Raw genomic sequence first — 25,468 nt, 5'->3', positions numbered from 1 at the left:
GGCCTTTGCGATGTTAAATTGCGAAGCTTTTGAGTTTTCGTTGAAGGGCCTGTGTGTGGCGGCCTGGCGAATTTCGATGATTCGCCATGAAACAGGAAGTTGCTATAACTCAGACATACAATGACCAATCTGCCCCAAACTTCACATGTTTGATGAGACTCCTGACCTGAACAGTTTGACATGACCATATTCAGTTATAGTCATAGCGCCACCTGTTGGCAACAGGAAGTGTCATATTTTACGCTGTGACAAACTACTCATAGAAATAGTATGACATCAATGTCTTTTTTGTGGTCAGTCTAATCTAAAGGCCTGTGCGATGTTAAATTGTGAAGATATTGAGTTTTCTTTAAAAGGCGTGTCCATGGCGCCATGACAAAGTTCGATGTCTCGCCATGGGAATAAAACATGTTATAACTCAGGCATAAAATATCTGATCTTGCCCAAACTTCACATGTTTGAAAAGAGTACTGACCTGCACAGATCTGAAGGGTAATATTCCATTGGGTGTGGCAAAATGGCTCGATAGCGCCACCTATACATTTTCAATGGAGTGCACCTCGAGCTACATGTCATGTACATGTACGAAAATCGGTAAACATATGTAACACACCAATAGCTACAAAAAAGTCTCTTGGTACGAAATCCGAATCCCAACAGGAAGTCGGTTATTTGTAATTTTCCCTGCAAAATTGGTGTTGTTTTTGTCATTTTCAGGGGTTGTATTTTAACGAACTCCTCCTAGAGATTTATTCAGATCAACACCAAACTTGATCAGTGTAATCTAAAGCCCTTTGCGATGTTAAATTGCGAAGGAATTGAGGTTTTGTTAAAGGGCGTGTCCATGGCGGCCTGACAAATTTCGATGATTCGCCATGAAAAATGATGGTGCTATAACTCAGACATACAATGTCCAATCTGCCCCAAACTTCACATGTTTGATAAGACTCTTGACCTGAACAGATCTACATGACAATATTCAGTTATAGTCATAGCGCCACCTATTGGCAACAGGAAGTGACATATTTTACACTGTGACAATCTACTCCTAGAAATTTTATGACATCAATGTCTTTTTTGTGGTCAGTCTAATCTAAAGACCTGTGTGATGTTTAGTTGTGAAGATCTTGAGTTTTTGTTAAAAGGCATGTCCATGGCGCCATGACGAATTTCGATGTCTCTCCATGGGAATAAAAGATGTTATAACTCAGGCATAAAATGTCCGATCTTGCCCAAACTTCACATGTGTGATAAGAGTCCTGGCTTGAACACATCTGAAGGCCAATATTCCATTATAATGATAGCGCCATCTGCTGGCAACAGGAAGATTGGCACACATATGGAATAAACTTTGATATGTTGCACTTATATTTATGAGTTTAAATGCATATTTCTCAACTTTCACCTTTTTACTAAAGCCACACGATGGCGGTGAGCCCGGGTGCGAGGGCCCGTTCATCGCTGCTTGCAGCTTTAATTAGGGCTCAAGCCTGGAGGGCGAGAGCCCTATTGTTTTCCTTAGGATTATTTGTTATTATTATTATTATTTATTATTATTATTTTTCTTCAAGGTTTCGGGGGCTTTTGGGGCCCTTAACATGCTTAAAAAGTCTTGAAAATTGGCACACACATTGGAACCTGCGGCCATTAGGGCCGGGCAGAGACTGATACACGGGCGTGGCACAGGGGCTCTACAGCGCCCCCTGGAATATGGAGGGCCATATATCATACATACTTGCACGTAGACATACGAAACTCTGTACACATATAGAACTCATCAATACAAACAACTTTCGTATTGCATATCATAGGCTCCGCCCAACAGGAAGTTGGCTATTTGGGGTTTATTATTCATATTTGTCGTCAAAGTTGTGGGGGCTTTTGGGGTCCTTAACATACTCAAAAACTCTTGAAAGTTTGCACACAATTTGGAATCTGTGGCCTTTAGGAGCCTGCAGAGGCTGGGACACGGGCGTGGCACAGGGGCTCTACAGCGCCCCCTGGAACACAGTCATAAATGTTGATGTATAGCTCACACATACTTGCACGTGTTAATATGAAACTCAGTACACATATAGATCTCATCGTGCCGAACAACTTGCGTATTGCATGTCATAGGCTCCGCCCAACAGGAAGTCAGCTATTTAGAGTTATGTAAAAAGCGCATGCTCTGGAATTTGAAATACTTGTCATAGGTTTTTTACTCGATTGCCGCCAAACTCGGTCAACATGATCTCAAGACACTGGGGATGAAAAATTGCCAGGGGATTTTTGATATCTCAAACGGTTTGCTCGTGGCGAGGCATTGAAATTATGGCGAGAAATGAGAAACAGGAAGTGTCTAATACCATCCACATACATTTCCTGATTTTAATCAAACTTCATCAGATTATTCTTTGTATGATGTCGATCGCATATATGTGACTATTAGGAGTCAAAGTTATAGCGCCACCAACTGGCAGCAGGAAGTGTGTCATTTTCAAAATGCTTTGTATTCAGCATCTTATTTTTACTCGATTTGCTTCAAACTTCATCAGAATAATGTTAAAACACAGCCTATATTAATCTGCTAGGGGGATATTGATATCTAAAAATATTGTTGCCGTGGCAACATGTCAAACTTGAATACTTCTCAGGTGATTTTAAGGCATATAACATGCTTAGAATTTCATCAAACTCAGAACACATATCAGTATTTATGATAACTAGACACTGGCAAAAGTTCATAAGAGGGCGTGGAAGAGGCACTCTATAGCGCCACCTTTTGTCAAAAGTGGGGGGGTTAGTTTTAGCTACAGACACCAAACTCGGTACAAAAATTGTTCTTATCAAGACGGACAACTTTCTAATTCACAGTCATCAGCTACGATCAACAGGAAGTCAGCTATTTTGATTTGAATGTGGATTTTTTTTTACATTTAGCTGTGAATTAATGCATACTGCTCAGAGGAGAGTAACACTATACACACCAAACTTTGTCTACATGATGCCAAAACATTTTAAACAACTTAAATTGCCAAAGGATTTTGGATAGCTTGAACGGTTTTGTCATGGTGATTTTTTTAAATGACAGTAAAAATGAAATTATTAATTGTCCTGCATTTTTAAATTCCAAACACTTCAAAACCTTTTTTCATACAGAAAAAAAGTCATTCTGAATAAATATGGATAGTTTCACGACTTTACAACACTGTATGGATAACAGAAAATTAAAAAACTGTCAGACATCTCATCTCACTCTGTCCATCTGTTTGAGTATTATGTGCTGAGACTTACATTGTCTGAGAGAAAATGCGCCCCTACAGGTGCAATTCCTGAAAGGGATATTCGACTGAAAGGGAGGAGACTCTGTTTTAGTTTCATTTTTAAATCGGTTTAAATACAAATAAATACTTAGATTTAATTCACACTGACAAGCTAAACCAACATATATGATTATTACCAGGTCAGGGCTCATTAATAATTGATGTGTGGTCAGTGATACGTGAGAAACACGAGAGATGAATCACCGCTCTGAGCAAGAGCGTGTGGAATGATGAGCTCAGAAAAAAACGAGTTTATTCTTGTTTTATAGCTTTTAAAATTAAAATATTAAAGCGATATTACACAATTCACCAATTAGAACACACCAGGAGCTAAATTCAGATGTTTTTGAACTGTTTGTGTGAAAATGAAATATTCGCGGCTGCCTATCTGAAATCACTGCCTCCGATCAGCGCGCACAGTGTCACAAGTTCAAAACAAACGAATTTATTCTTGTTTAAGAGCTTTTTCAAATAAAATATTGTCATAAATGCACACAATACACCCATTATAACACAACACGAGCTAAATGCAGGTGTTTGTGACCCGTTTAAGTGTGCAAGACTATTTGAAAGCGCGACTGGCAGAATAACATATATCTCTCGAGCTGCAGGATTCTGCCTTTCGTCGTAAGAACGAACACATCACGGACAAGATTATTTCAAAATACATAATAGCTTGGCGAATATAAACGAAAACAGCCACGTAGACATAAACTGTTGAGTATTAAATCTGAAGTGGATCTACTGGATTTGAATATTAAGTGACCGCATATACCAGCTGCTTCTGTCTTCAATTTTAATCTACATATAAAAAAGGAAACTCATTCATCTTGGCTGCTTTTTTAATGTGTGTACGTATTTATTTATTATTTTGCTCTAACAAAAATTAATCTATATTTAATTAAATCAATTACATTTTATTTTACATTTGATTTGTCCATTTCTGCATCTAAACGACTAAAAACCTAAAACATGCTCTATTATACTATTGTTAGCAATTTCTTTATCGTCCAATTTATCTGGTGTACACACTTTTATTTTCATAATAAACTTGTTTCTTAGACTATACACAGTTACAGTGGTCTATAATAAATATTAACAGGTTTTATTCAAGCTGTTTAGAATGATTGCAGTAGGCTAATTTGTTTTTATGTAAATCCCAAAAAATAAATTAAATAAATAAAAAACATTGGAAAACAATAACTGTTGTACTTTTTTATACATTTTGTATAATTTCATAGTTTATGCATTATAGTTATAAAAACAAATAAATTTAGCCACTCACATAGAAATCTTAGGCCTTATCCTTTTCTGACAGTTTTAGGTTTTTTTAAAAAATCCTAAAAAACCTTATTTGTGCTGCAAATAATAATTTCAAACTCATTTGATACTGACCTCTGACATCCTGTGACATGATATTTATTTGAATTTACATAATCTCATGGATGTAACAGTAAATCTGTTCAGCTCACAGATCAAGACTAAGCTGTAATGCAAGCAGAACTTTCACAAATGCTTGTAGGTCAATAAAATCATTACAAAACACTTACAAATCATTTAAGGATTTGATAACACTGTAAAATAATGTCTAATTTGTTAAGATTAGCAAATGCATTAATAACACTTTATAATAACTGCACTCATTAGTAAATAGTCAGTTCATGCTTTATAAAGCCTTGTCCCAATATTAATAGTCATTAGTAAGCAGTTTATAAATACAGCTATAAATAGCTTGTTCTTGGTTTTATAAGCACATTTATTAAAAAGGAGAGTAAAGGGTCAGTTATCTTCCTATGAAAAATAAAAAAATTAAAATAAACAAACAACAACACAGATTGATACAGAACTAAGAAATGTTATTGTGGATTTATGATAAACTCAGCCTGTAAATGAATTCATACTCCTCCTCATACTACTCCATACTCCTTTTTCAACATGATGCCAATATACTGAGATGTTAAAATGTGAATGGGTTTAGGATAGCTTAAATGGTGTTGCCATAGAGATTTATTAAAGTAACATAAAAAATACAATAGTTATTTTACTATATCTTTAAAATTTTTCATGCTAACTCTTCATAATTTTTTATATAAGTAGAAGTCCTCATTTGAAGGAAGCACAGTAAGTTTCATAGCTTTATCATTTTCAAGAGCCAGCATAAAATTAAAACTATCATAACTTATAAATCAAGCTTGCAATTCTTAGTACCTATAATGGCCACCAGAGGGAGCTATAGGATTACTTTTAAATAATTATTGTAGAAACAAGTATGATTTAAATAATTTATAGAAATCTTTCAAATAAAATAATATGTATTTTAGGAATTTTACTGATAAAATGACCCTCACTTAATTAGAATAACAAGCTGAAGTATTGTGAACTGTATATTAAGAATAATTCTTAATAGGCTTTATGGACAGATACGTTTTAAGTGACTCTTGAAGGTTCAGCACCACATCCTCTTTTACCACTGTTTAAAGAATTAATCTTACAGAACAGGTGTGAATGAATTTTGGATAGCTTGAATGGTTTTGTTGTGGTGATTTTTTGAAATAATAGTAAAAAAGGAACCAGTAAAAAAAAGTGCAGCTTCTAAACACTTCAAAAAAATGTACACATAGAAGACAAGTCATTCTGAGGAAATATGCATAGTTTCATGACTATACAACATTATATGGATGACAGAAAATTAAAAAACATACATCTGATGTCACTCTGTCCCTCTGTCACTGTGTGTGTGTGTTTTAAGTGAATTAGGTGTGAAACTATCAGTGAGCATTTAGTCTCCAGCGCCAACATTTTACAGAACTGCCACTTTCCTGGAGTCTCAGAATTACAATGTGTCAGGTTCTGAGAGATCTAAGATTCCAAAAAAATATTTAATTAGAATACCATGAAGTATTGTGAAATACTATATATTAAGACTTTATATATAGGCTTAATGAACAGATTAGACTGACTCGTGAAGGAACAGCACCACCTCCTCTTGTTTGATGGTTTGAGGAATATATCTTCCAGAATCCGGGATTAAGATTTAGGAGCTCATTTTTATTCCACCTCCTTTCCTGAAAGTCTGTCTTGCAGAATTGACTAAAAATTAATCTTCACATTAATTCCTAATTCTTTTGCAATTCTTTTGTCAGTTCTTCTTGACCTGTTTTTCTCTTCCAGCTTTCCTGGACTATTGTATAGCACTCATCAATGATTAAATAAAAAATAATGGTAGTTATTAAGATTGATATGGTTTGGAATTGGTAAAATGTGCTTGGAAAAAAATCACAATAAAACAATGTTTTAATGTTTAAGTTTGGAATATTAACTGACATGAATGAATGCTATATAAATATTGTTCATGTTAACATAATGTTTATGAATGAAATCTTATTGTAAAGTGTTACTAAAGTTATATATATATATATATATATATATATATATATATATATATATATATATATATATATATATATATATATATTGTTCTGTGAATGTGATTTTAAAGTCTAGATGATTCGGATTAACCCTTTAACTGCCATATCAAGTTCAAGTTCAAGTTCAAGTTCAATTTATTTGTATAGCGCATTTACAACAGCCTCCTGGCTGACCAAAGTGCTTTAACATAAGAGCAAGAATATTACACATACATAAAAATAGACCAGACAAAAAATTTAAAACCACCCATTTCAAAATGTAGCATAACACAGTAGTCAGTACACTAAGGAAAATAAAAAAGTTTTTAGCAAAGATTTAAAAATAGACAAGGAAGGGGCCAGTCTGATCTCTAAAGGCAGGGTATTCCAGAGTCGTGGCCCAGCCACTGCAAATGCACGCTCCCCTCTACGCTCCCCTCTATCCTTTAAAACCTCACTGCCAGAGGGATATTGTGAATGCATGTGCCCGCTGGGCACAGTTTACCTGATGCCACCGGGGTGGTGATGGCATTGGTGGCTTGAGCCCGCCATCGCTGCTTGCAGCTATATTTATTATTATTATTCTTCTTCTCCAAAATGAATCGCATTTTTGAGGGCCTAAACATGCTTGAAAAGTCATGAAACTTTGCACACACCTCAGAACTGGCGAAAATTTACGTCTGATATGGGTTTCAGAAGTGGGTGTGGCAAAATGGCTCAACAGCGCCACCTATACACGTTCAACGGTGTGCGCCTCGAGCTACGTTTCATGTACATGTATGAAAATCGGTACACACATGTAACTCTCCAATACCTACAAAAAAGTCTCTTGGAGCAAAATCCGAAACCCAACAGGAAGTCGGTTATTACTAATATTATGAGCAAATTTTGTGTCATTTTTGTCATTTCCATGCGTTGTATTTTAACGAACTCCTCCTAGAGATTCATTCAGATCAACACCAAATTTGGTATGCCTAATCTGAAGGCCTTTGCGATGTTAAATTGCGAAGCTTTTGAGTTTTCGTTAATGGGCGTGTCCGTGGTGGCCTGGCGAATTTCGATGATTCGCCATGAAACAGGAAGTTGCTATAACTCAGACATACAATGACCAATCTGCCCCAAACTTCACATGTTTGATGAGACTCCTGACCTGAACAGATTGACATGCCCATATACAGTTAGAGTAATAGCGCCACCTATTGGCAACAGGAAGTGAGATATTTTACACTGCGATGAACTACTCCTAGAAATTTTATGACATCAATGTATTTTTTGTGGTCAGTGTAATCTAAAGGCCTGTGCGATGTTAAGTTGTGAAGATCTTGAGTTTTCGTTAAAAGGCGTGTCCATGGCGCCGTCGCGAAGTTCGATGTCTCGCCATGGGAATAAAATATGTTATAACTCAGGCATAAAATGTCCGATCTTCCCCAAACTGCACATGTGTGATAAGAGTCCTGGCCTGAACACATCTGAAGGCCAAAATTCCATCAGATGTGGCAAAATGGCTCGATAGCGCCACCTATACACTTTCAACAGAGTGCGCCTCGAGCTATGTTTCACGTGCATGTACGAAAATCGGTACAAACATGTAACACACCAATACCTACAAAAAAGTCTCTTGGTACGAAATCCTAATCCAAACAGGAAGTCAGTTATTTAGAATTTTCTCTGCAAAATTGGTGTTGTTTTTGCCGTTTTCAGGGGTTGTACTTTAACGAACTCCTCCTAGAGATTTATTCAGATCAACACCAAACTTGGTCAGTGTAATCTAAAGCCATTTGCAATGTTAAATTGCGAAGGACTTGAGGTTTCGTTAAAGGGCGGGTCCATGGCGGCCTGACAAATTTTGATGTTTCGCCATGAAAAAGGAATTTGCTGTAACTCAGACATACAATGTCCAATCTGCCCCAAACTTCACATGTTAGATAAGACTTCTGCACTTAACAGATCTACATGCCCATATTCAGTTATAGTCATAGCGCCACCTGCTGGCAACAGGAAGTCACATGTTTTACACTGCGACAAACTACTCCTAGAACTCTTTTGACATTAATGTATTTTTTGTGGTCAGTCTAATCTAAAGGTCTGTGCAATGTTAAATTGTGGAGAACTTGAGTTTTTGTTAAAGGACGTGTCCATGGCACCATGACAAAATTTGATGTCTCGTCACAGCAAGAGAAGTTGTTGTAACTCAGGCATAAAATGTTCGATCTCCCCCAAACTTCACATGTTAGATAAGAATTCTGCCCTGAACACATCTGAAGGCCAATATTCCATTATAATGATAGCGCCACCTGCTGGCAACAGGAGGACTGGTACAAATAAATGACTTTGACATATTCCACTTATTTTTAAGACTTTAAATGCATATTTCTCACCGTTCACCTTTTTACTAAAGCCAAACGATGGCGGTGAGCCCGGGTGCGAGGGCCCGTTCATCGCTGCTTGCAGCTTTAATTATTATTATTCTTCTTCTTCTTCTTCTCCCGAATGAATCGCATTTTTGAGGGCTTTAACATGCTCAAAAAGTCATGAAACTTTGCACACGCGTCAAACCTGGTGAAAATTTTCGTCTGATATAGGATTCAGAAGAGGGTGTGGCAAAATGGCTCGACAGCGCCACCTATACCAAGAAAATCAACAGCCTTCCAGCTATGTTTCACGTACATGCACGAAAATTGGCACACATATGTAACACACCAATACCTACAAAAAAGACTCTTGGAGCGAAATTCTAAACCCAACAGGAAGTCGGTTATTTTTAATATTATGAGCATATTTTGTGTAATTTTGGTCATTTCCATGTGTTGTATTTTAACGAACTCCTCCTAGAGAGTTCTTCAAATCAACACCAAATTTGGTATGCCTAATCTAAAGGCCTTTGCGATGTTAAATTGCGAAGATCTTGAGTTTTCGTTGAAGGGCGTGTCCGTGGCGGCCTGGCGAATTTCGATGATTCGCCATGAAAAATGAAGTTGCTATAACTCACACATACAATGTCCAATCTGCCCCAAACTTCACATGTTTGATGAGACTCCGAACCTGAACAGATTGACATGCCCATATTCAGTTATAGTCATAGCGCCACCTATTGGCAACAGGAAGTGACATATTTTACGCTGCGACAAACTACTCCTAGAAATTTTATGACATCAATGTCTTTTTTGTGGTCAGTCTAATCTAAAGGCCTGTGCGATGTTCAGTTGTGAAGATCTTGAGTTTTCGTTAAAAGGCTTGTTCATGGCGCAGCGACGAAGTTCAATGTCTCGCCATGGGAATAAAAGATGTTATAACTCAGGCATAAAATGTCCGATCTTCCCCAAACTTCAAATGTGTGATAAGAGTCCTGGCCTGAACAGATCTGCAGGCCAATATTCCACCGGGTGTGGCAGAATGGCTCTATAGCGCCACCTATACACTTTCAACGAAGTGCGCCTCGAGCTATGTTTCACGTACATGTACAAAAATTGGTACACACATGTAACGCTCCAATACCTACAAAAAAGTCTCTTGGTACGATATCCGGATCCCAACAGGAAGTCGGTTATTTTGAATTTTCCCTTCAAAATTGGTGTTGTTTTTGCCATTTTCAGGGGTTGTACTTTAACGAACTCCTCCTAGAGATTTATTCAGATCAACACCAAACTTGGTCAGTGTAATCTAAAGCCCTTTGCGATAATAAATTGCGAAGGACTTGAGGTTTCGTTAAAGGGCGTGTCCATGGCGGCCTGACAAATTTCGATGTTTCGCCATGAAAAAGGAAGTTGCTGTAACTCAGACATACAATGTCCAATCTGCCCCAAACTTCACATGTTGGATAAGACTCTTGACCTGAACAGATCTACATGCCAATATTCAGTTATAGTCATAGCGCCACCTATTGGCAACAGGAAGTTACATATTTTACACTGCGACAAACTACTCCTAGAAATTTTATGACATCAATGTCTTTTTTGTGGTCAGTCTAATCTAAAGACCTGTGTGATGTTTAGTTGTGAAGATCTTGAGTTTTTGTTAAAAGGTGTGTCCATGGCGCTGTGATGAAGTTCGATGTCTCGCCATGGGGATAAAAGATGTTATAACTCAGGCATAAAATGTCCGATCTTGCCCAAACTTCACTTGTGTGATAAGGGTCCTGGCCTAAACAGATCTGAAGGCGAATATTTCATAGAGTGTGGCAAAATGGCTCGATAGCGCCACCTATACACTTTCAACAGAGTGCGTATACACTTTAAACGGAGTGCGCGTCAAGCTATATTTCATGTACATGTACAAAAATCGGTACACACATGTAACACACCAATATCTACGAAAAAATCTCTTGGTACGAAATCCGAATCCCAACAGGAAGTCAGTTATTTAGAATTTTCTCTGCAAAATTAGTGTTGTTTTGGCCATTTTCAGGGGTTGGACTTTAACGAACTCCTCCTAGAGATTTATTCAGATCAACACCAAACTTGGTCAGTGTAATCTAAACCCTTTTGCGATCTTAGATTGCGAAGATCTTGAGGTTTCGTTAAAGGGCGTGTCCATGGCGGCCTGACAAATTTCGATGTTTCGCCATGAAATAGGATGTTGTTGTAACTCAGGCATAAAATGTCCAATATTCCCCAAACCTCACATGTTCGACAAAAGTCCTGCCCTGAACACATCTGAAGGCCAATATTCCACTATAATGATAGCGCCACCTACTGGCAACAGGAAGATTGGCACATATTTGGAATAAACATTGATATATTCTACTTATATTTTATGAGTTTAAACGCATATTTCTCACCGTTCACCTATTAACTAAAGCCACTCGCTGCTGGTGAGCCCGGGTGCGAGGGCCCGTTCATCGCTGCTTGCAGCTTTAATTTTTTTTTTAATTGTTGTTTTTTGTTTGTTTGTTTATTTTTTGTGGTGACCTAAAAATTTGATTCTTACAAAAAAAACAAAAAAACAAAAACAATGTAGACTTGTTCTCCAAATTCACACAACACTTTCCAAAAATTTGTGTCGGTCAACTACATTTTTTTGTTTTGTTTACATGTCTCTCAAACTAACCAAAACTGAATTTATGATCAACAACAGTATTTAAAATAATTGTAATATTTTAAAATGTAATTTATTAAAATTCCTTAGATATTATTATTATTATTATTATCAAATATGAAAATGGTTGTGCTGTTAATATTTTTGTGTTTCTTTTTCAGGATTCTTTGAAGATTCTTGAGTTCCTTTCTGTCACTTTTGATCAATTTATGCATCAATGCTGAACAAGTATTAATAAAAAAATAAAATAATAAAATAAATAAAAATAAAAATATAACTTCTGTGGGTAGTGAAAAAAAAAAAAAACTGAAACTAATATAAGTTTTAATGGCTCCAAAACAAAATATTTGAATATAAATTAAAAAATAAATTTGAATATATTATATATATATATATTTTAGTTAGTTTTTTGGTTTATAAAACATTTATATTATATGCATTAATTTACTAAAATACCATACAATACTTCAACTAAAATATAAAATATAGAATATAGAATATATATATATATATATATATATATATATATATATATATATATATATAAACTAAATCAATCTAAAAATAAAAGGTACTAAGCAAAAGCTAAGAAAAACTAAAGTAAAAAGAGGGACAAGTTAAATTTTTTTAAAAGTAAATTAAGAACACAAATCTATAATAACCCTGCTCTGAATGTGTGTGTGTGTGTGTGTCTGTGGGTGTGTGTGCCTGTATTTGTGTCGTGTTAACCACTGACAATTTCAAAACCGGTTATGGACTGTTAATATTAGACAGTTCACATTTGATCAGAGAATTTAAGATACATGTGTGAGTAACTGGTGGTATGACCTCACACACTCCCACAGGCACAGATGTGAAGTGTCTTTTATTTCACACACAGAACTAAAATAACACGCACACACCCAGACACACCCACCACATCAAACACACAACTACATTCTAGCAAAGTGTGTGTGTGTGGTCTTGGTAAGACGATATCATCTGTTCTGGGTCAGCAGCAATGTTTCAAAGTGAAGAAGAGAGCGCACTGCCCGTGTTCGGCCAGTGGGGGGCAGAGTTACCCTGCAGAAAACTAAAATCACTCATGGACATTTTAATCATTCATTCATTCATTCTGCTCTTTAAATGTTCACAACTGATTACTTTTAAGACTTTGAAGGTAAACAATATTTCTCATTAGAGATGCACTAATATTAACATTCTGCTCAATACCAATAAACCAGTAATTATGTTATGGTCAATAACAGATAAGAATTCTATAAAATTTCGTCATTTATTTTGAATGTGGGGCTTGAGCCATTCAATTATAGAGAATATTATTAACATAATTACAATTTTACTACTACTACTACTACTACTAATAATAATAATAATAACACCATCAGCACCAACAGCTACTTTTATAATAATAATAACAATTATTATTATTATTGTACACTATTTTGTCAAAATAAAAAAATTAAAGACTAAAAAAAAAATATTACTGATATTATTAATAAGGGACCCCAGTCATGTAAGTGTAAGGTAAAGGAAATGTACAACAACACAAAAGACTATTATTAATATAATAATAAATAATTGTTATTGGCATCACAACATTATAATTTACAATATGAAAATTGATATTACATTTTTAAGGATTACAGTTAACAGTGTTATTAAATTATTAATTAATTTTTAAAGATCAACTTTAAGATAAATTTAATTGTTAAAATATTAGAAAAGTTAATGAAAAATAAGTACCCAATATCGAAAGATGTGATCAATTAAAATAATAATATTAATAATAATAAAAGATACTATATTTATATATAGGTAGCTGTCTAACTTGTAGCTGAAGGCATTAGCAAATAATCTCAAATACCTCAAAAACAAACAAACAAAAGGGGTGGGGGGTAGAATTTTATGAATTTTAGGTTGGAACCTGAAACCTGTGGAGTTCTGCAGCTGTAGATTCCATACAGATCTACTGATGCCTAAGCAGAAGGAATCACTGGAGTTCTGAACTGTGTGTGTGCGTGCCCGTGTGTGTGTGTGTGTGTGTGTGTGTGTGTGTGTGCGTGCGTGCGTGCCCGTCCTCAAACTAGGTCACGGTTATTGGGAGACAACAGTCATCTGATACCTGTAACTAAAATATATACGACTAAAGCAACACACAGGAGCGCTGCCCGTTTTAGAAGAGAATGCTAGCAGTGTGTGAGTGTGTGTGTTTGAATGACAGAATGCATGTCTCACTCTGTCTTTGTCATCGGCCACATCACACAGAACATCATCCAGGTCAAGAATTCCTCCATCGCCGTGTTCCAGCCGGTACACCTGAACCCAGTACTCTTCATCCTGAGAGAGAGAGAGACACACACACACAGAGACAACATGGTGAACTCCTGTTTGACTTTTAGCTTAAGCAAAAGCATTCTACCACAGCGGGACCTTAAACAAACACACACACACACACATTTGCATTAGACTCTCCATAGATGTAATGGTTTTTATACTGTACAAACAACCCCTTGCAGGAAACTACTGACAATTTTTGTATGTCTTCTAAGCCTTTTGTTTTACGGGGACACAGGAATTGACCTCATAAACCATGTTTATGTTGTAGTACCCATGTCATTATAAACATTTGTGTCCTCAAAAACCATATATACCAGCACACACACACACACACACACACAGACTCAGGACATTCTAATCAATGAGGAAGAGCACACACACATAATGAGGGTTTAACTAATCAGGATAATGCACCTGAATCTGGACCATCACCCGACAGAACTACACACACCCACACACACACACACACACACACACAATCAGTGCAGACAACACAGAATCTTGTAGGTCAAGGTCACATGGAGAATTTGAACTGAAGTATGGGACCGCAACATCTGTCAGTCAAAACTGAAATGCATATTCCAGACAGAGGTCTGTATAAAAAATAAATCAATAAGTAACAAGAATAAATAATCATCACAGTATTAATGAACTATATAAAATGATCGTGTAATTTTATATAGTATCTAACAGAAATAATAATGTTTAAAGGTGCCATCTGTAATGTTTGGCAAAAAAAATCAAGTCATACTCCACATTCCATAACAGATGGGGGCAGTATGCCTCAATAAAGTGAATTGGTCTACTCTAGAGTAACAAACGAGAAACGGCATATTCTCTATGCTCCGCCCTTCTTTCACAACAACACTACAGCCATAGCTGAAGCATAACTGTGCGTTCAAAACTGGGCAAAAATTGATCTTGCCGCTCTGCTCACGACGCTGCAGAAAGATTTGTGAGCGCTCAGACGCTCTAACGTAGATCGAATGCTTATTTTGTATTGAAAGCGGCCGCAAAGCAAACAAGCTTGTTGATCTCGTGCAGACTAACCACAAGGAGTTATAACCTCATTAAATACTGTTGTGATCCTTTACTTAAAATGAACAATCTCAGACACCTTGGTCCACGTATCACTTTTAATTTATTGTTTATCATAGATTAATACAAACGCTAAACAGCAATAATAAACCTGTCCTTTATTCTGCTTGAGAACTAATGTGCCAACTCTCAAGCATTCACCGTGAGACACACGCAATTGACTCTTTTCACAAGCTTTCACGCCACACATCAATTTTTTCAGTCAAAGAAAAACCACGAAGCAAAGAGGACACGGAGACCAACAGACTAGACAGAGCAGGTTAGTTATGATACATAGGGCTGTGCAAAAAATCGAATGCGATTTTCATGCACCTCTAATCAGTAAAGACGCTCCTGTAATTAGAAGTATATCTCCAGCATGTGCATTCAGATCAGGGTTGCCAGGTTTTCACAACAAATCCTGCCCAGTTGCTTCTTAAAACTAGTCCAAAACTAGCCCAATCGCGTTTCCGGGAGGTTCCCCGATAAAAATTGCTTCCCGGGGTTAAAAAATGAATTTTTGGGAAGGGTTTCCCTGGTAAAATTAGCATTTTTAGGGGGTAAATATCACATTATTGGTATTGGGATTGCTTCAAACCGCGGACATGAAAAACAACCGCAGACTTGGCAACACTGGTTCAGGTGGAGCGGCAGTAACTGCAAAGAGCCTTAGTCTACCGACAACTAACACAAAATAGCTTTCAAAATCGACAAAGAATCGCCAGCGATTTTAACATCGATGTTGTGTAGATTGTCAGTGAATTATGGCTGTGTAGTAAATGCCAACCAGTGTTGCCAAGTCTGTGGTGGTTGTTTTTCATGTCTGCTGGTCACAGCGACCCCAATACAAATAACGTGATATTAAGCCCCTAAAATGCGAATTATACCAAGGAAACCCTGCTAAAAAAAACTATATTTTAACCCCAGGAAGCAATGTTTAATCGGGGAATCTTCTGGAAGCGAGATTGGGCTAGTTTTGAGAAGCAACTGGGCAGGATTTGTTGTGAAAACCTGGCAATCCTGATCTGAACACAGGAGCGTCTTTACTGATGAGATGTACATGAGTAAAGACATTCACAGCCCTATATAATAAAATGGGTAACGTTAAGTTATAGCTAGCTAATTATCAATTACAAAAACATTTCTATGTTATAACTTCCCGAAAACAAATACACAAACATATAAAACAAACTTCTAGCGAAATACTAACAGCATCTAACTTGCAAGTTCTGAGTCGAACCTCATTTCTTTCAGGTCCATCAGTGCCGATGTTTACTCTGGTATTCTTATCAGATGCCAAGGGCTTCAGCTATCCTTCCGCTCTCTTCTCTAAACTGAAAAAGTAGTGGGCTGTACTTTCCACACGATTGACATCAGGTTCAGGTACGCCCTGTGAGTTATTCGTGTATTCGTTGCAGGTTGGTGGTTATGTCGCCCGCATACCGCCTCCCACGGCCGAAACTGGTATTACAACACCTGCCGGGCCGGGGCTAGTAATGCTAATGCTAATTAAGGTTGATATCTCTGCAGCACTATAACTTGACATTTTTTTAATGACATCATCGCCCTTATTTCTTCTCATTCTTTTGATGCGTGTAGGTCATGTTATGGATATTTTTACCTCAATTTCTGCATATGGCACCTTTAATATTCAATTAGTAATATTTAATATATTTTACAGAACTACTACTACTACTACTACATAACCAAACCATATCTGTAGGAATTACCAGGACATTAGAGACTATTATTATTAATATAATTATAATCCTTCAATAATAATGTTTAATATACAACAATTAAGCCATATATAATATTTTATAGAAATAATAATATTATAATGCTGCTACTACTACTAGCATTTACTGATATTTGATACAAGAGCCCATGTCTTATTAAGCAGCACGAGGAGCAGAGACATGTACACAGCCACCAGATATTCAAACTTACTTTACACTGCTATCATAACTGGGTGCATATGTGTGTGATGTTTATTAATGTTTGGTAATGTAATCCCTCATTTATGATGCTAATAAAGCTTCTTAAAATCTCCTGACAGAGAAAGCGCATGTCCACTAACAAAAACACGGAGTCCAACAAGGGAACGTCAGTCTCCCTAACATTGAGGAAAGTGTTTTCATGAGAAAGAGTCTTTATGAAGCCTCTCTTTCTGCAGCATACAGGAAATAAGAGTCATTTTGCAGTGCTAACTCACACACACTCACATTCAGCTTAATGAGTGTTTACTCTAAAGAGGCGTGTGGGCATCTGAAATTTCAAAATGTGACCAACAACAGTAAGGAATGTGTTCTTACCGTTGTTTGCTACATTCTGAAACATGAAAAGGGCATGTTTTTCACAGGCTGGTTCAGAATGTTTGCAATGAGTTGTCATGACAACATATGATATGATATACAGGTGATGGTCATATAATTTGAATATCATCAAAAAGTTGATTTCACTAATCCCATTCAAAAACTTGCATATTATATTCATTCATTACACACAGACTGATATATTTCAAATGTCTTAGTTGTCAGTTATAATCATCAAAAATAAAAGAAACATTTGAAATATATCAGTCTGTGTGTAATTAATGAATATAACAAGTTTCACTTAAAGAATGGAATTAGTGAAATAAATAAATTTTTTGATGATATTCTAATTATATGACCAGCACCTGTATATATACAGGAACATACACCGTAATCGTCTATAAACTACAACTCTGTGAGGAGTAAATGCTTCCATTCGATTCCATTAAATGAAGAACATTCAATTCAAGAAAGGATCATGTTTTACAAGAGATTCATTCAAACTGGAGATTTGAATAAAACAATTTTACATTTTTTGTGTCATAATACATTCCCCTAATAAAATTTATTGTTCATTGACTACTAAAAGTATGCAATTCCTGGATTTATCTCGGCAAAAATTGTAAACATTGAGCCTCTTAAGTCCCTTTCACACTGCACGCCGGACCCGGCATATTCCCTGAACATTGTCGGGTCGCCTTCTGTGTGAAAGCAAACACGTCCCGGGATTCATTCCGGCATTGAACCCGGGTCGGGGACCTAGTAACATTGCCGGGTTCAACCCAGGACGAGCGCTGTGTGAACAAAAGCCAGATCTAATGCCGCGTCGAAGTGATGACGCACGTTATCACGCGACTCTTTTACCGGCTGTTTTGAAGGATGATCAATGTTCGCGACGGAAAAATATGTGCTAACTGTAATGAAGCAGATATCAGTTAGTTCCTCACTTTCCGCGCTGACGCTGAGATCGTTCGCTTGCTTCAGTGAAAGTATAACGTGCCTAACGTTTTTTACTCGTACATTACACCTCACGCCCTGATGTCACATGTCGTTACGGGATCTTTACGGGTTGTGTGTGAAAGCACGCACATATCCCGGGTAATCACTGGCAGTGTGAAAGTGCAAAATCTAGCGACCCGGGAACAATTGCCGGAACACTTTACCCATGTATTTACCCCAAAATTGTAGAGTTTCTTCTTAACAAGTAAGCTAAAATCATGCTTTTGCCACACATTAGCTCTTTACGGTCAAACCCAAGATAAAACAGTAAAATATTGTAATAATTTGTTTTTGAAAAAAGTAATTAATTCCAACTTCACAACAAGGCTTAAAACACCCTTAAAATCCCACCACTTATATCTCTGAACCTTTGCTGCACTCTCCTTTAATAAGCGTATCAGTACACAAGCACAGAAGAGCAAATCCCTGTAGCACAGCTGCACACTTACATAACACACACACAATGCTGTCTGATGTTTTCAGATTTCTGCATTTTCTTTCATTCTGTCTTTCTTTGTGTCCAGCGTTTCAGAACAGATGATACTGAACCATAAACTCCCCCTCTATCTGATCCCATGACACAAGCACACACACACACACACACACACACACACACACACACACACACACAGTCAAACTCATTTCACTGAAACTCAATTAAGTCACATCCATTAATGCTCGTCTAAGAGTTAAAAATAGAACAGCACTCATCTGTCATCAGCTGGATCCGCAGGGAGAAGGACAGACTCCCAAAATCCAAGTTAACCTCATAAAACCAGTCACAGGTTTAGCACAAGAAAATACCAGCGCAGTGATTATATTTACTCACCTTCAGGTTGATCAAAACACGTGTGACTTTTTCTCATGGAAGACAAAATGTCATTAAAAAAAAAAAAATATATATATCCCAATTAATTAACTTAAGTTAATGAGGACTGGGGCTGTCAAGCTTCAAAAAGGACTCGAGGCACCATAAAAGTATTTAAAAAGTAGCTTATAGAATATGAATTGCGTGTTATATTTACATTTTTATAAATATAGTTTATGGGATATTTTCCTCTTTTTAGATAATTAAATTTTTTTCAAATGCAACTATTTTTATCATGGACTTATATTTGAGACTGAAGACAAAGAAAAGTTATGCAACTACAATTCTCTTCAATTTTCATAAACTAATAAGGGGAAGTCGTGGCCTAGTAGTTAGAGAGCTTGAGGTTGTGTGTTCGAGTATAGGGTCAGCAATACAATGACTGAGTCGCCCTTGAGCAAGGCACTGAACCCCCAACTGCTCCTGGGTGCTGCAGCATTAATGGCTGCCCACTGTAGAGCTGAAGATCTTTGCCCGAACCCGACGGGACCCTTAATTTCTATCATCTTACGCGGGCTCAGGCCGGGCTCGGGCTTGCGCTCCGGTTTGCGAGGTAAACGAGCGGTCATGTGATGTGTTTCGATTAGCGCGAGAAAGATGCGAAAATGAATGCTGAGTAGGTGTAACGGAGGCTTGCCTCTGGTGATTACGTTTTGGTTGCACCAGCAACTAAAGCAAAGTCTGAGGTGTGGAAAAGTTTTGACCGTGTTTATAATGAGAATAAAGAGTGAATAATGACGCACCATCAGTGAGCGCAGGAGCGCGCAGAAGACCTATACAGTGGATTCATTCATTTTCCTCCACAAAAACATGTAGACCTAGCCTAATCTCTGTGAGTAAAGGTTTTTCAAATGATAACTAAATATTCATTGAGTCTGAAAAGCATAATGTTGACAGAGTATTTACGCTAATGTTGGCATTATTATTTTATTAAATAAAGCAAATCCGGCGGAGCCTTTATCTTAATTTCGTTATTGCCAAATACCCATCTTAATTTAAAATCTATCTTAATTTTTTTTTTTTTTAAATGACTCGTTTTTATTGGTGCGTTGGTCTATTTATAGGTTAAATGAGCCTATGTCTAGAATGCTGAGATGTTACGATGTCACACAGGACCTATTTTATTTCTTTATTCCAACTTCCAAGTGGTCTAGTCTACGTTAGTTATGAGTAAATTATGTTAAAACATGAATAAATTGCTCATTGTTGGCAAAAGGCAAAAGAGCTGTGTGCGTGCGCACATTTGAATAATGTCGGGCTGTAAACGGGTTCGGGCTTTAAAAAAGCTGTCAATCAAAATGTACTTGTCGGGCTCGGGCCGAAACCTGTCGGGCTCGGGTCCTGTCGGGCCTAACTTTTAAGGCCCGATTACAGCTCTACTGTGCATCCGACTTATATTGCATAAAAAGTATACAGGATGAGAGCATTTAAATGTGATTTCAATGTGACCTTCATAGAACAAAATTAAGTAATTAAAATCTGTTAGTTATAATAAAAACAAACCCTTGGGTTGAGGAAACACCCATATATACACTGAATCCTGTATGTTTTTACACACACTCACAGCTGCTTATAGCAGAAAACTGCCATCTTTGAGTATTCCAGTGACATTGTTGCTGATGTTTTAAATATCGTGACAGAGATCTTACAGACACAACCATATAAAGGCACAATCCCTACATCTCTCCCCCTCTCTCCCTCTCAAACTCACATAGCAGGAGATTCACACAAATGCAAAAACTGTGTTGCTAAAAGCAGTCGCCTGAGGAATAAGTCCTTCATGAGCTTCATGCAGCCTGAAATACCCCTCTGTGGATCTCATGCTATTCAGAATAGCTTGGCACCCCGATAAACAACTTGGACGGCACACTTTACTGACCCACAGACAAAAACACATTGTGTCAGCTTGTAAGGGCAGGTTTTCTACCCTTTTGGGGAAAACTTTTCTGGTTATCAGAATATGTACCTAAAAGAATAGTTAAACCTATCAAAACTAGCACAAATATTCATAAATGGTCTAAATAAGGTTTTGTTTAATATCTACCAAAATGTGTTCCGGTGTTTGTCTACAATTTTAAAAGTAGTGCTACATGGTAAATGTGATGAAATTAAAAAAGGAAATCCCATATTTACACGATTACTAATATATATATATATATATATATATATATATATATATATATATATATATATATAATTAAATTGACAAGAATCATGATATTAATACAGTGCATCTTGAAAAACATGATAATAGCATTATTACTTTTTTTGTAGTAATCATAATTATCTTATTGGAAGAAAGACAGATGTGAAGGGGAAGTACCACAACAACATATTATAGGCTACTGTGTGCATAAATGTCATTTTATGAAGACAACGTTTTGTTTGTACACATCAACATAGGCTATATACAAAGTTGTGTGTCTTCTAAACAGAAGATGGAAGATCAGTCTGAAATTTACACTCAAACAGACACTTACTGGATGCTTGACAACTAACCAGAATCACATGAGTCTGTACAGCCCATCTTAATGTGTTACTGTCACTTTAAGAAGTACTGAACCATGACCTCACCCATGTGTGACCCACAGCAGTACACAGGCACAATAACCCTTTACAAAACCTCATAGAAATTTACAAAAAAAATTCAATTGTCTATATATGCACTTAATTCTCAATATGTGAGAAATAATCTTAAAGAAATCTAAAAATTCAAGAGTTTTCCAACATAGACTCAAATAGAAATGTGTCTCTACCCTCAAAAATTCTAATTTTATTCCTTTTTACACAAATTATGATGACAGGAGCAGATTATTAATTATTAAAGACTTCTTTTGGCGCAGATCCCTGCACAAAACAATGATTCAGCCTAAATACCCTGTTTATACAGTTTGACATTTGCATCGCATAACTAGCTCAATATGTACAGCTTTTTTGTGCTGGGGAGCTCACCTGATTCAGAATTACACTTGCAACACAGAGCACTCTATTTGAATCCAAGGAAAACAAGAGTCACGTTTAAAAAGCTGAAAGACTTGTAGAAGCAAGCTTAGACAGTATGGCTGCTTCAGCAAATGCATTTTTATTTCATGTTTGCTTTTAATAACACTATCAGTTAGGTTAAGGGTAGGGTTTAAACTTTAAAGATGGTATGTAGTTTTCAAGTGCAACATATCAATAACTTTTGGCCCCACTCATCAGACATTTAATTTCTGAACTGACACGATATGTACAACAACCAACCTGATATAATGCTGCCAGAATCATATTCATCAGTTTCAGATAACACGCTTTCAGCACCACTCACTCAACACTTGCAAAATGTACAAAAAGCAATGTAATATTTCACAAAAATGATGCCACAAGCACATTTTTCCATTGAGGTTTCTGAAAGGTCATCTGAGAGTTTTTCCAATGAAAGTTCAACAAGAGGCTTTGGGTCTCTGTAGGGAACTTACTAACACGGTCTTCCAAGAAATCCTCTACTACAACAACGGCTTCATTCCCTGTGGGCAAATCTAGGATTCAGCAGAAGTACGGGGACCCACCAATAAAATAGTGAAGCAGATCACAACTCAAGATTGTCTATGCCACAAAACACTACATACAGTCATTACATACACAACATTCAAACTGACAGATGTAAAGGTTATGTTTACACTAGTTTTTGTATTTTTAACCAACAATAACTATATACAAGCTTTATAGTAAGACAAAACCTCTAGAGGCCTGGAGCACAGTTCCTAGTTGCCAGGATTGGGAATTACCTGGAATCCCATGATAATGATGCCTTTGTAAGTTACCTGTTATAGAGCTACACCAATTATAAAGATATACTATCATTGTTTTTTTTTTATTAGCAGCAATTCTTTGGACTGTAACACTAATTGTCTAAAAAAAAAATAGAAATCTCATATCATATTCATACAGCCCTATTTGTAAGCTATAGAAACAATGCTTTTTGATTTAAACATAAAATATACATCTTTGTACACTGTACATATTTATGATTCTGTTGTCAAAAGACCCGGTACTTCGGTACCAAGTCGGTACAAAAAATGTTTGGTGTCTTTAAGTACCGGTGGTACCGAGTACCCAGTCAACCTGGTTCTTAAAGAAATACAGCTCTATGATTTCCGTGAAGCAGAAAACGCAGATAGAATCTCAAAATCCAGTCATGAAAATGAAACTTACATTTTAAAATGGACAGTCACGGAATTTGTCAAAGTTAGCATAAATTAATCAAATCAAATCTTAATATGGACCAGTATCCGTAAATGTTAAGCCACAAAAGTTGGTTCTTGGTTGAAATATGAATCCTGCATGTTCTGCGCATCTCTGTGTGAATGAATGAATGGTTTGTTTACTAAATAGACTGAAGCGTGTGACACTTGCAGTAATCTGACGTCTCAATGAGGACATAAATACATAACATCACCAGAAATGTTCGAGTCACTTCAGAAGCATTTTACCATTTAATTTGAGTAAAACCAGTGTCAATTTAAAGGTATTCAAGGCAAAATTCATTTTTACATAAAGGCATTGAATAAGGCTAGAAATATTACTAATATTTAGTCAAATGTATGTGATACTGCTACCACTGTTGAAAAAAAGTAATAAAACTTTTTAAAGAAATAAATCACACAATATTTCTTTCATGTTTTAATTTTAATAGCAAATCTTTATTTACCAAAAAATAAAATGTATTTAAAATTCATTAATTAAAAGAGAAATTAAATTTGGCTGCAAATTGTTTACGGTTTTTCATAATTATATTACTTGTAGAAAAACTTTTAACACAATTGTAAATAAGTACCAAGAATTTCGTTGGTTTTATTTTTTGTGATAAAAAGTGTTTTTTTTTTTTTTATTAGCATATTTTTGTGTTTTGCTTTGGTACAAAAATTGGTACAGAGAACCGTGGATTTTCACTGGTATCGGTACCGAATACTGAAATTTTGATACTGTGACAACACTAATCCTGGGTATCAAATAAAACCCAATTGACAGTCAACACAGAAACAACCATGGTAGCTTTTTTTTTTTTTTACCAATTTTTTTATTGTATACATATCGGACACAGTGCATCATTTTTAGGCTTCGTTGGTGTAACTCTTGTTCTATGTCAGTGTGACACCGGAGCCCTCCGTCTACTCAATCACATCACTGGGATATTACAGATACAAATGCTCTTAGTAAGACCAGTGAGAATCAAGTTCATTTGGAGTTTATACAGTTGTCTGATCAGAGCAAAAACACGCTCTGATTCAGTAGTAACTACAACAATCTATAGATTTTCCCACGCTGACCTGAACTCACTTATGCATGAATCACAGATTGAGGGAAACCTGCATTACTTCCCTCTGCTTTTGCATGCATAAAAAATCCAATATTCTGCAATAAATATATCAATTTCTGTCTTATTATTAATGCATTTATCAGATTTTAGTATAAAAATACATGTAAACAAAACAGATATCAAGTTGCTGGCTGACACATAATAATACAATAAAGACAGTCAGGAATCCGTTCAATAGGCATGAACAAATGCAGCATCTGAAAACAAGCCAACCCATTGCCACAAACCAATAGTGATCAGCTGGGATAGCTGAATCTCACATGCAAGATCACACTAAATGTTCACTGGAGAAAGATATTATGGATAGAGGACTATTCATTTTGGCCAGAAGTGACAGTTCAATGTTAAACATCTTAATGATGGATTTGCTCACTACAAAATGCAGCTTTTTGTCAAATTGTTATATATCTAAAATATCTAAATGTTAATTGATGGATTGGAGTCATGTGGATTCCTCTTGTGATGCTTTCATCAGATGTTTGGATTCTCATTCTGACGGCACCCATTCACTGCAGAATAGCTAAATTTGCTAAATTTCTCCAAATCTGTTCCAATGAAGAAACAAACTTATCTACATCTTGGATTGCCCTAGGGTTAGGGCTGGACGATATGGCCAAATTTTATATCACGATATAAATTATATTTTCTTAATTTCGGTCGATACAATATAATTTCGATATCGGTATGAACAATATAAAAGCCTCAGGAAAACTGCCAATAATGCCCACAACGGATGTCTGTACCGACAATCTTCTGAGGTTAATTCA

General features: G+C 36.3%; 1 protein-coding gene across 2 annotated transcripts in view; it reads right to left on the bottom strand.

Annotated features, from left to right (window-relative positions):
- The window catches only part of LOC127934521 (partitioning defective 3 homolog), a 93,943-nt gene that overhangs the window by 61,553 nt on the left and 6,922 nt on the right, over positions 1 to 25,468 (bottom strand). For both annotated transcript variants that reach the window (XM_052531966.1, XM_052531974.1), the window contains exon 2: positions 13,982 to 14,083. In XM_052531966.1, the coding sequence (XP_052387926.1) occupies positions 13,982 to 14,083 (102 nt within the window). The remainder of the gene's footprint in view (positions 1 to 13,981; positions 14,084 to 25,468) is intronic.

The sequence above is a fragment of the Carassius gibelio genome, chromosome A2 (genome assembly GCF_023724105.1).
Source record: "Carassius gibelio isolate Cgi1373 ecotype wild population from Czech Republic chromosome A2, carGib1.2-hapl.c, whole genome shotgun sequence".
Classification (NCBI taxonomy): domain Eukaryota; kingdom Metazoa; phylum Chordata; class Actinopteri; order Cypriniformes; family Cyprinidae; genus Carassius; species Carassius gibelio.
The sequence above is the reverse complement of the archived record's forward strand: the minus strand, read 5'-3'. Positions and strand labels throughout refer to the sequence as shown.